The 12,084-nt window shown below is 45.3% G+C and overlaps 1 protein-coding gene across 1 annotated transcript; it reads right to left on the reverse strand.

The window, feature by feature from the left end:
- Positions 1-7,391: 7,391 nt before the first annotated feature.
- Positions 7,392-10,950, reverse strand: SIRT4 (sirtuin 4; the record flags this gene model as incomplete). Its single annotated transcript, XM_010184996.1, has 4 exons — positions 7,392-7,556; positions 8,715-9,009; positions 9,686-10,126; positions 10,854-10,950. Coding segments are annotated over 4 exons (998 nt in total), but the record flags the coding sequence as incomplete, so codon positions are not given.
- Between the last annotated feature and the right edge of the window lie 1,134 nt (positions 10,951-12,084).

The following is a 12,084-nucleotide window of genomic DNA, read 5'->3' on the forward strand; positions in this document are numbered from 1 at the left end:
GGCACCGAGGTCAGACTGACAGCTCTGCAGTACCCTGAGTTAGACCATACCCTAAACCCTCATGGTTAACACTAAAAAAAGGTGATTTCCGGTCCAGGGCGACTCACTCCCGGTGAGTGGAATGTATTTCTGGTGTTGCAGAGTTTATTAATGGTGGTTTCTGGTTTTTGTACACCTCCGGTTTAGGGGAGGTCACAAAACGGTACTTCCGGTCGTACTGGAAGACTTCCGGTGTTTATGGAGGACTTTTCAAAATGGCGCCTGACTACAGAGCTATTGATTTCCCTGTGTGAGGCGGTCTGGTAATCTCTATGGTACTGTGGAGGACTTTGCAAAATGGTGGGTGGTCATAGAGCTGCTGATTGTCCCCTCATGGGCTCTCTGGTAGTCTCTATGGTGTTTTGGTCCTCCTCAGGGAGTGTGTGATTTTTTGTGCATGTGGTCATTTTGTACTGAATTTAGGGCTCAGTGTACTTGTGTTCTTTTTATGTGTGTGTTGTAGGTTGATTTTATTTTATTGTGTTATATTTCATTATATTTTATGTTTTTGTGTTATATTTTGTTATGTACTGTGATTTTTATTACAGTTATTTTGTTGTGTGTTTTTAAATTTGATTATATTTTATTTTTATGGTTTTTGTTTTTATCATATGTATTTTTTTATTTATTGTGTTATTTATTTATTTCATCTTTTGGGAAGTGCACAGAGAGACGAGGAGCCTCGTGGCCACCATGGTCAGTTCTGTGCACAGACACAAGAGTCGCCTGTTAAACCCATTTACGTTCTGTCATGCCAAGTGCTAAATAGGAGAGAGTCATCATCTGATTTTTGTCGTGTGCCACCTGCTTGAGTGAGGAGCCAAGCACTGCTGCCATCCCACCAGCAGCAGTTTGTGTCAGATGGTGAACTCTGGGGCAGACTGACTTGTCGCAGATATTCAGTCTTTACAATTACAGAGTCCAGTTGGATTTTCTTCTCCTTGGCCCCTGTGTCGTGGTTTAGGGCTGGGCTGGCCACAAAATCCTGGGCAGACGCTCTCTATTAATCCCTCTCCCCTCCCCAGAAGGGAAGAGAAAAGAGAATAAAGGAGAGAAACTGTATGGGTTGGAAAATAAAACTAACAGATTTAATAAAACAATAATACTGATGCTACAGGACAATAATGTAAATAGGAAAATAAGGAAATATATACAGAGATGTACAAATATATATATACAAAACCAATATAAAATCCTTCCCCAATGAGGTGTACGTTACCAGAGGCTCTGCGGAGCAGGGCACTGGAAAAGTCCCAGTCCAGACTCAGCAGCAGTGGGAGCTGATGCAGGAACACACAGATCAGGATCAGAGGCAGATGAACCAGCAGGGTCTGCTCGGACTTTGGGCATGGCAGGATCAAGACAGATGAAAGGGTCCGAGGTGGAAGAAAGGTCAAGACCCTTGTGATCCCTCGGCTTTATACCAAGCATGACGTATGTGAAATGCAATACCTCGTTGGTCAATTTGGGGTCCTCTTCCCTCCCTGTAGGCGCAGACACAGCACCCATGGTGAGACACTTGGCCTTGAGCTTATCTTCTAGCAGCACTGTCTGGGAAAAACATGCTGCTGGTTTCAGCAAGTTCAGCCACTTAAAAGAGACTGAGCTGAAAAGTAAAACCCCTAAATAGAAAATTAGTTCTGTTTAGCTCAAACCAGGACACCCTGCCAATGTGAAGATGTGAGGATCACACTGGAAATCTGGGTGAAGCATATGTCTTAAATATTTCTATGTGTTTCTTTATTTGCAAGAGTCTTGATAAAGGAACAGCAGAATGTCCAGGAAATGCTCTTTTATTTGCAAAAAAGCTCCATTTCTGCTTTGCGTGTGCTGAAGCTGCGTGTGTTGTCTGGGTCTTGGCAAGGGCAGGCAGCACTTGGGTTATTCACTCAAGACCACTTGCCTGTAGTGTGTAAAAGCCATGCTCTGTACTCGGAGGCTTTCTAGCACAAAATGCTTTTGCCTTTTTTTTTTCTTCTTCTCTTATTTTCAGTCTGAGTCATTGTTACCTGCTTGCCCAACTGCACTGTCAGGGTGCGTGGGTATGAATTTATTACTGTCTATCTGTGTCCCCTGCGTCTTTTCCTATGTCTGTCAGGACCTGGGTGCATAGGTGACAGAGCACTCAGTTGTGCAGCCCCTGTTGGGGACCCTTCCAGTTCGAAAAGCTCACAGAACTGATAAAATAGGAGGGAAAGGATTAATGGGCTCCTTCATGGTGCTATACCAAATGCACCATCCACCTCTTTTAGGGGAGGGGTGGGGTGTGTTTCTATGGTTTTGGCTTTTTTTCCCAATCTCCAATCAAACAGCTCAAAACTGTTTAACAGCCCATGTACCAGTACTTCCTGTCCCTGCAGAAAGCAAGCATCAGCCAGGAGGAATCTTGAAGATATTTTCACAGTATCTATCAGTGATGAAAATGGCCAGATCAGTAGGACTGGAGGGGCAAAGTCCTCTATCTTAAATTTACTCTCTCACCGCTATTATCTTTTCTGTAATCTTAAAACACAACTGCTAAGACCAAGTTAATTCAGATCTCGAAAGCCTTGCACTGGGACATCATAGAGGATGGCTGGGGGTAGTGATGAGAAACTCTGACTTCAGCCGTCCCTCCTCATTCCTTTCCCGTTGACTCCAGACAGCCTCCTAGAGCTGCGGCTTTCAGTTGCTGTTTACCTGGGACAGGTTATGTGAGAGGAAGACTCCACCTGTCCTGCCCAAGCCCGAGGTTTTGAATGAAACTGAGGAAACCAGTAAGATGCCACTAGTTTGAAATACTTTTTTTTTCTCTCTCCTCACAGCTGCAAAGACTGGAAAAGAGCAACATCTGAGGCAGTCGGAGGGGAAGAAGCCCACTCTAGAAGGTGGATTTAGTTGCCTTCACTCCAAAGTTCCTGAACCTCCCAAGTTCACCATGCCCAGGGTCTTCAGTCCTTTTCCAGAAGTCATGAATAAGCAGGTTTGGCAGGAGAAGCAATGTGACTGTGAGAGGTGGGAGGTTGTGCTCACACCAGACCCATCAGGCACAAGTCCTGCAGCCCATCTGCAGGCTGTGCTGCCCTCACTGCAGTACCATGCATGAAATATCTCTCTTGGGCTACAGGACTCGGGAAGTAACTGTTCCCCTGTACTCAGCACTGGTGAGGCCGCACCTTCAATGCTGTGTTCAGTTTGGGCCCCTTGCTACAAGACAGATGTTGAGGTGCTGGAGTGTGTCCAAAGAAGGGCAGCAAAGTTGGTGAAGGGTCTGGAGCACAAGGCTTATGAGGAGTGGCTGAGGGAACTGGGCTTGTTCAGCCTGGAGAAAAGGAGGCTGAGGGGAGACCTTATTGCTCTACAGCTACCTGAACAGAGGCTGTAGCAAGGTGGGGCTTGGTCTCTTCTCCCAAATAACAAGTGACAGGACAAGAGGAAGTGGCCTCAAGTTGTGCCATGGGAGGTTTAGATTGGAGATTAGGATTTTTTTTTCACTGAAAGGGTTGTCAAGCACTGGAACAGGCTGCCCAGGGAAGTGGTGAAGTCACCATCCCTGGAGATGTTTAAAAGATGTGTAGGTGTGGCACTTAGGGACATGGTTTAGTGGGGTTGGCCGCGCTAGGTTAATGGTTGGACTCAATGATCTTGAAGGTCTTTTCCAACCTAAGTGATTCTGTGATACAAAGCTTGCTCTGAGAATTTGCCCAGAAACAAAGACAAGATTTGCCAAATGGGATGTAGTTTTTATTTGCTTTGGGTAACTCCAACCCCACTTGCAGAGGAGTGGCAGAAAAATCCATTATAAGGCAGTCGCAGCTCCTCTACCTAAACCTCAGGAGCTTGTTGTGGTAAGAACAGCTGTAAGAAAAGGGGAAGAGCATAAGCTATTAAGTCAGATAATTTAATGGTAAAGAATCTGCCCTTGTGCTGGTGTCTGATGTGTACTTTTGTCACCCATAGGTGGACAGAGCTACAACTTCAAGCCCTGATCTAAACCACTGGCGGACTGGTCTAGCAATAGTGATCCAGAAAAGGTAGGAGAGGGTTGAATCATGTGGAGGATAAAGCAGATGAGATAAATAGAAAGGATCTGTGTTTCTTTCCTGGTGATGGGCAAGGAGAACACTGCTCAGGCTCTGTAATGCTCTTTTTCTGTTCATTTCAGCCACTAACACAAAGATTGCCATCCTGTGTTCAGTCTTTTAGGAATAATATTTTCCGCCTTTGAAAACTCCCCTTCCTTCCAAATTCTGCATAGGCTGAGAGAATAAAGCTGAACACTCGGTCAGTTCTTTAACTGAGTTTGTTGTTTTCCCACAGCAAGGCGAGTTTGCATCTTATAGTGCTCAACCCTGGAGGTTTCTCTCACTCCCTCCAGGTTTCTTTAACTCCCTCCTTCCATTGGAAAGCTGAGCAACACAAACTTCTCAGGAATGACAAAGTTATCTTCTGGTAGCTGTTCTTTCTCTGCATTGCATCTTCCCACACAAATAGTCCCCAAGGAGTCAATCAGCATTAGAGTGGTGCAGATCTGGCTTTTGGTGTAGGAATTTGAGGCTTTCTCTGGCATTTCTCAGTTGAGCAAACTTACTGCTCAGTTGTGTCTTGGGGAACAAGTCAAAGGGTGAAGTGCTCTGATTCTGCTCTAGAAGTTGTCACTTTTAGTAGTGCTGGATCAGCTTAGCATAAGGAACAGGAACTCCATCTCAGCCTCATGTACTTGTGTATGTGCTCATTAACATACAGTAATAAACCATGTACCGGAAATTTACTGTAACTGTTCATCTGCTGTAAGTCATTGTCCTAGGGATGTAAAAGTATATAGTGTAATCAGTGCAGGGTCAGGGTAACATGACTCATTTAAATATCAGTGATGCTGCAGAGACACTCTGACTCCTCTCCCACAGGCTCAGCTGCTGAACTGGAGCAGTGGCAGGGACGGATGCGGGAGGTTTAGTTACCTGTCACATTGCTAACGTCAAGTCCTCACTGGAAGTGTTTTCTTGGTTTTAGACCTGACAATGGTCCCACATCACCTCAAAATGCTGGCTCTACTGGCACTGAACCTGCAGCCTCTGTTTTTAACCCACCTGCATCATGCAGTTTTCAAGGTGATGCAGATTACACGGGTAGTGAGAAACCCAGCCACAGTTCCATGGCTGAGAAGGTGTAAAGGTCTCTTGTGGAAAAACCTATGCGAATAAACACTCTCTGCAGGTCCCTGGCTATAGGGACAGGCTATAGACTCTGCTATGGCTTAGCAGTGATTTCTACAAAAGCTTTGGTTAGCAGGACAGCTGTACTATACCAAGGATGGAGTGACATCTCTGAGCCTTGTTCACTACCGAACAGCAGACACCCAACTCGCTGGAAAGTGGGATCTCCATTAAATGAGAGCAGAATGCAGGTAGGGGTCCTGAACTTACCTCGCTTGCCTTCTAAGTGAAGCTGTTTCTCCTCTATTTCTCCCGTAATAGCCCAATTGTAAAACACATTAAGTATCTTAATTCTCTCTGCATTCTGCAGAAATTGGGTGCTTACGTATCCCTTAGATTCTGTGCTTTACTTGCTCCTGCCTAGCATGGATTTGAATCAACAACAAAGCAAAAAAGAGCTTTCCATCACATGGGTGGTTGTCCTTGCTTTGCTACTTGACCTTTTAGCAGATGACTCTGGCATCCTTGCTTTTAACAGTTCTTGTCAAAATATTAATACAGGACATGCGATGTGCAGAGTAGGACTGGGCATTTGGAAGACCCCAACAATTCACTTCCCTCGTAGCCAGAAGGGGAGTGGTAGATTCATGCAGAAGGGTGGGTCAAAAATTCAATGTTCTAGTCTGGGCAAGATTCTGTCTCCTGCCCTATAAAGGGTTTAATATGGCTTATGTTACCACCCTAAGGATCAATAAAAAATGGTTACCCAGTAGTGATGGATCTCGTGTTAGGAGTGTGGAAAATTGCATCTATTAATAGCTTGAGATTACCTCCTGAGGGAGACCTATTGTACAGATTTCATTGTATTTCTCTCTTAATTCATCAGCTGTTAGTAATTACATCCCGCATTTTTGCAATGGAAAAAATGAATCTAAACTGGCTATTGAAACTGTACTTAAATAAATCATAGGAGTGAGAGGAAATTACAATGCAAATAGTCTAAATCTTGTAAACAATTTTAATTCGCTACTTAGCTATTCATAAATTAAATAACATATTCAAAAAATGCACTCTGGAAAATATAGCAGCCACACTGAAAGCAGTGCCAGTCAGATCAGCTTAAAGTGACTCCTCTGGCATCTCAATAATATATAATTTTTAAAGGGTTCAGGTAGTAAGCAGTTTAGCTTGTCAACTGACAGTTGAGAGAAACACTGACTTCCCGTCAGCCCAGTTTGTGCTTTCAAGTAATCTCTTACAAGAGACTCTTCTTGTTCAGCTTCTCTTTTGAACCATTTTTGAAAAAAATTACAAGTGCCATTCCTCTTGCCTCCTTTTCCTCTTTGCACACTCCACAGTTCCCCTCTAGTGGTACTGAATCCTCCAGCAGATACTGAAGCTACAGTCTCAGGTTACTCGGTCAAAATCCTTGTCCATCATTCTTCTCAGGGTACAATTATAAGCAAGGTATTCTGTTCTCAGACACGGTAATCTGATTATCCAGCCCCAGTGAATTAAAAGGCACTGTTTACAATGGCAAGATAGGGCAGAAAAGTACTTTTTTCATCATCGTCGTCCTGCTTCCTGGTAAGTGGAGATGGTTTAAATGGAGAAAACTGGTCAGGTTGACGTGTGAGGCTTGCTGCCCTCTCCCGGTGTGATCAGGGGCCACACACGGCATCTCAGCTGCCTATCAGATGGAGTTTTTCTCCTTTTCAGACGATGAGTCCTGCAGTAGTGGAGGGAAAAAGCTGGTTTATAGATGGGATTGTTTATTTTAAACAGCAGTGTTTCGACTAGGATTAGCTGGATCAATTCACCCAGGCACAACTTTGGATTTGCCAGTTGCAAAGGCAACGGCGTTGACCAGGTTCTCTGAATCTGCCGATGGTCCCCTGTGGTTCTGTGATTGTGCCAAACAGATTGGAGCTCAACACTGCCGACTCTTCTGGGTACTCTTGCCCAATTTTCTGGGAGCATTAGCACTTCGTATGCTTTTTATTTATGGTCATGGGAAACGGTATCATAGCCCACCAGAGCATACCAGTTACAGATGAACATTTACAGCCACATTTGGGCGCACGTTGTGGGAGCGAACTTTAAGCACACCTCAGTCTCAGCATTTGATGAGAATCCATCTTCTTACCCTGCAGAGGGACTGACCAGGGAAGGTACTCACCTTGTAGAAATCATTTTACTCCTGAGAGCTACTGAAGCTCAGCTTGCTGGGTCATGTGCAGCAATCAAAGGCAGCAGCTCTCCACAGCGGGCATTCAGTTTTAGGGACGCAAAGTGATCTACTCTTGTAGGCCCAATATTTAGGATTGCAATTGGCAGCTTCTTCTCCCGAGCAGCGAGAGCAAACCTGTAACCAGAGTATACCTGCAGGAATACCAGAAGACAAAATTATTGGCAGCTTAGATTAAAAAAAGAGCTACAGAAAGGGGAAAGAAAAGTAAAATAGTTGCTGTTGACAGTGGGAAAAGGGGGCGAATGTACATGCTGTGTTAGGCAACTGCACTTAATTCAGGTAGGAAATGTCTTCATTTGGGAGTGCACAGAAAAGAAGAGCTTTTAACCTCTGTCAGTGAAGGATTTGCAGCTTCATAGAAACCGTAACTTCACAGTACATTGAAGGGAGATGCCCCTGTCTTTGAGTAAATCTCTGCAGCAGTTTTTATTAGTTATCATAGGTACTTAAATGCTTCTACTTTGATGGATCTCACATGGCCCAGCTTAGGTAGTACAAGAATGAACCTAAGGCATTTCAATCATTCCTGTACAAAGGATTATAAGCTTAAGAAGTGCAAGCTCAAGGAATTTGTCTCCAGTATCCTGAAGCCAAGAGAATCACAATCAGCCAGCCTTGGTTTTATCTCATTCTGGGAGGCATTAGAATTGGTTTTCTTAATGTAATAGAACTTGTTCCTGGAAAAATTGCTCTTATACAAACTCTATGCCATTGTTTAACTCTATGGGTTAAACAACAGTGGTTCTATACTACTTTACCTTGTAGATAAGAGGCTAATGGAGAAAACACATCATGATACAAAAGACAATCCTAAACAGCAAGCAGAGATATTTCTGTTCTCTTGTTGAGAATTTAATTAGGAATTAGAGGTCCTAAAATCTGGTGTTTCCCACAGTGTGCCATGAGGCCTAGAAAGCTGCCAAAGGATAAAAAAAATTTAAAAAAAGGTGGGGTGGTGATCTCTGCAGGACTGATTTGTATCAGGCGTCTTGGCTTTATGGGCAGTTGTGAACCTACAACATACAGATGGAGGAGGTGGCAGAGGCTGAATGGAGTCATTAATAGGAGCACGACGTAGACTGGCAGTAGAGTGACAGGGAAGCCCAACCAGGCCAACCGTGAAGCCAGACTTGCAACCACAGTAAAAACAAAATACAGAGAAGCGCTGGCAGGGCTGTTCTGATCCCCAAACAATAATTAGTCCTAAACTGTGAGGCTAAGGACTGTTAGTCTGTGCAGGCAGAGTAGCACAGAAATAGAAACGCAATATGGGAGGAAAGCCTACTTACCTGCATAGAAGATCCTGCCACCAGCATGGAGTCCGATTCCGCCAGGCGTTGGTGCACAAAATTCACTTTTTCGTGGCTCACCGTGTCTCCAAAGAACGTCACGTCGGGCTTCAGGACTCCATCACATTTATGGCAGGCTGGGACTTGGAAATTGTGCACCTGCTCGTCTGTCAGGAAGACATCCCCATCCGGAGCCACACCAAAGGCTTCAGCTTTCCAGGTAGGATTCAGAGCTTCAAAGTGCTCCTGAAGCTCAGAGCGTAAGATGTGGTCTCCACAGTCTAGGCAAAAAACCCTGAAATTCAGAGCAGAGTCTTAATGGAGAGTTTCATGTCGGCTGGAGAGCTGGAGTCTGTCACTTGTTCTTTAGGAGGCCTGGAAGGTCTGTTGTCATCACCCACACTTATTTACCAAATAGCACGGGTCAAGGAGCTTTCTACTTCTGATTGTTGGTTTGCAGGAATGGTCTAGAAGCAGCACTTTGAACCCTACTGTGCATCCTCTCTCCCAGTTCAGGCTGCACTTTTTCAGCTGTAAACTGGGTGATAACAGCCACACTGTGGTGGCCCCTCTCCAGTTCACTCATCTTCTGCGTTTCTGGCACTATCCACTCTGCTTCACCCTGGATAATCCTTGCATCCTCAGGATCCCCTTGTCCTCTTCACTAAAAGGACATTTGCTGTAGCAAGGAAAGGGGAAATTCTGACTGATGCAGACTCCAAGGGAAATGATCCAAATACTACTAAAAAAATTGAGTGGTGTTCATGTTTCTTAAATACCGTGCTGTGAACAGCACTGTTTTCTGATCTTTTTCTCCACCCCAGCCCAACAACAACTTTCAGCATGTCATCTCCAGGAACATAGGACCAACGTTTTGACTCCTTTCTCAGCAGCTAACATTACACCTGCTTGGCAGTCGCCCTGAACAAGAGACTGGAGGATTAACCATCCTCCCTCTGCCAACAGAGTACCTGTGTATGCACCCGTGCAGTTCTGTCAAGCGCTGGCTCCCGGCTTTGGTGTGGAGGGCATCCACGTTCTGGGTCACCAGCCAGTGCAGCTTTCCCAGCTTCTCCCAGTCTCTTAGTACCAGGTGTGCTGTGTTTGGCTGGTGGGAGGAGAACTGGGGCCACCCCACAAAGTTCCTTGCCCAGTACCGCTGCCGGGCACTGGCACTACGAACAAACTCAGCGTGCTGGATGGGCCGTCTGTCTGTCCTGGCGTAGAGCCCGACGCCTTCGGAGCGGTAATCTGGGATCCCCGATTCGGTCGAGATTCCAGCTCCAGTCATTACAAAGAGCCTCTTGGAGTTAGAAACAAAGCGCTGCAGCTCCTCTACTTCCACAGGACCTGGGGGAAGACAGGCTGGCACGAAAGCCAAGTTTGGAGAGGTCCCGGATACAGAATAGGATCTGAAATGATGGGATCTGATGGCTCTGCAAACTCCTGACAACTTCCTGGCAGAGAACATGTTTGGCTAAAAGTCAAGAACAGAACACATAACAGGTAAAAGAAAGCAAAGAGCATGTCCGTAATTCCAGTTTCTTAGGATTCTTTGGGAAATTCTGCTGCTAAGTATTTTTTTCTCTTTTTCTTTTTAGTAAAGAAACACAAATTATTTTGGAAATGTTGGACAGCATTTGTATGTCCCTTTCACAGACGGCAACACTGAGGGCTGCTTAAGCTGCAAGAACAAAGTTAGCACCCCTGACTCACAGGATTCCTGCTCTCTGATCCTGGTGTGAAGCATGGCTGCCTCAAGGGACTTCTGAAGAGCCCAGAAGGACCTGAGTGTGCAAAGTCTTTCCCAGGTATGTGCAACAGGGCAGAGAAAAAGTGGCAGGGTGGCCAAGCACCTCACCCCAGAGGCACAGTCCTGCTGGCGTGTCTGGTTCCTCCAGAAGAGACCCTTGCTCTCCTTTTGTTAACATTCTGCCTGCTCCAAGTCCTTTCCCCCTCCTTTGCATGTGTTGTGGGAAGGGAGAGAAAACAACCTTGAAACATTGCTTTTTCAGGACAAAGGCCTTGACTGAAGTTATTCCTGGGTTGGTTGGTTTGTTTGGTTTTGTTTTTTTCTTTTAATAAAGGCCTTGGGTGGAACAGGTCTTGAAACAGGACTAGAGATTATTAAGACACTACCTAAATGCCTCTGGCACCTCCTCCTTTGTGGGTGCCATCTCTCCAGAGTCGGTGGAGGGGTACTGCTTTATTTCACCAGCAGGAACAGAGGGCTTTGCTGAGGGAGAAGGAATCACGCAAATGTGTGGGGGCAGAAACAACTGCCTGGCAGGTAGGAACAGGAGGGTTACCCTGCTTTAAGGGAGGAACATGTCCTGCTGGGGACAGGCAGGAAGGCTTTGGTGACAAGTAGCCTGGAATGGCGTGCAGGACCTGTTGTGACAGCAGTGGCTGGGTCTGGACCGTGATTTTGTTTGGCCTTCCTAGCAGTCCATAGTTCTTCTTTCTCCATTTCACTATTTTAAAATTGTTTTTTTCTAGGCTGCTCTAGGGTTTTGCATACGAAGTACAAAATATTTTGAAAGAAACAGTACTGGGAATTGACTGTCTCGTATTTCTCCCTCCTACCACCTCCCTCAGCAAGGGGGCTTGTGTGAGATCTGGAAGATGTAGGAAGTGCTTTAATTACTGATAAAGAGGGATGACCTCTAAAGAATGGCTGCAGCAGGCCTCATAGCCAGGTGCTTAAAGCTTACTGGATATCGTGGGACACCTGGATGCAGATTCCTGCCCGCTCACCATCACAGATTACTGGGAGGACACCCAAGGGGCTGGGTGTCACTGGGAGCTGTCAGCTGGCTGGAGCAGATCCTGTTCAGGTGTTGGTGGGAGGGAGGGCTCTGCGCAGCTTGTTGCTGCCAAAGGGTTCAAGCATACAGGCAGTATCATAAATGTTTTCATTAAAGGTTCATAAACTTGCAATGCCTGTGAGATCTGTAGCAGCTCTGAGAAAGTCCGAGGTATTCGAGTGGTGGTTCCTTGTCTAAAAGGCTGGCATACAAGTACTTCTGATGATCTATGCATCAGTGCCTGGATGGTTTTTAGACTCCTGCTGCATCTAAATTGCTTCGCCTCAAGTCTCCAATCCCTCTCAAGTACCAGTTCTTACAGGAAATGGAGCAATATTTAAATACATTTAAAGTTTGGGTGTTCAGCTGTAAGTATCATGATACTAAATTGATGCTAGTGGCAAAGAGTACGTTTATCTCAGTTAATCTCCAGTTGTCAAGGCTTTGCTTCATCACCAGTTGAATTATAGGGAAGACTGGACTTCCTCCATGGTCCTGAATTACTTTTTAAATCTAAGCAATGTATTCTGTTCATGATTATTATTGCCTTGTTTTGTTTTTGT

Source organism: Mesitornis unicolor, unplaced genomic scaffold, assembly GCF_000695765.1.
Source record: "Mesitornis unicolor isolate BGI_N332 unplaced genomic scaffold, ASM69576v1 scaffold3335, whole genome shotgun sequence".
Taxonomy (NCBI): domain Eukaryota; kingdom Metazoa; phylum Chordata; class Aves; order Mesitornithiformes; family Mesitornithidae; genus Mesitornis; species Mesitornis unicolor.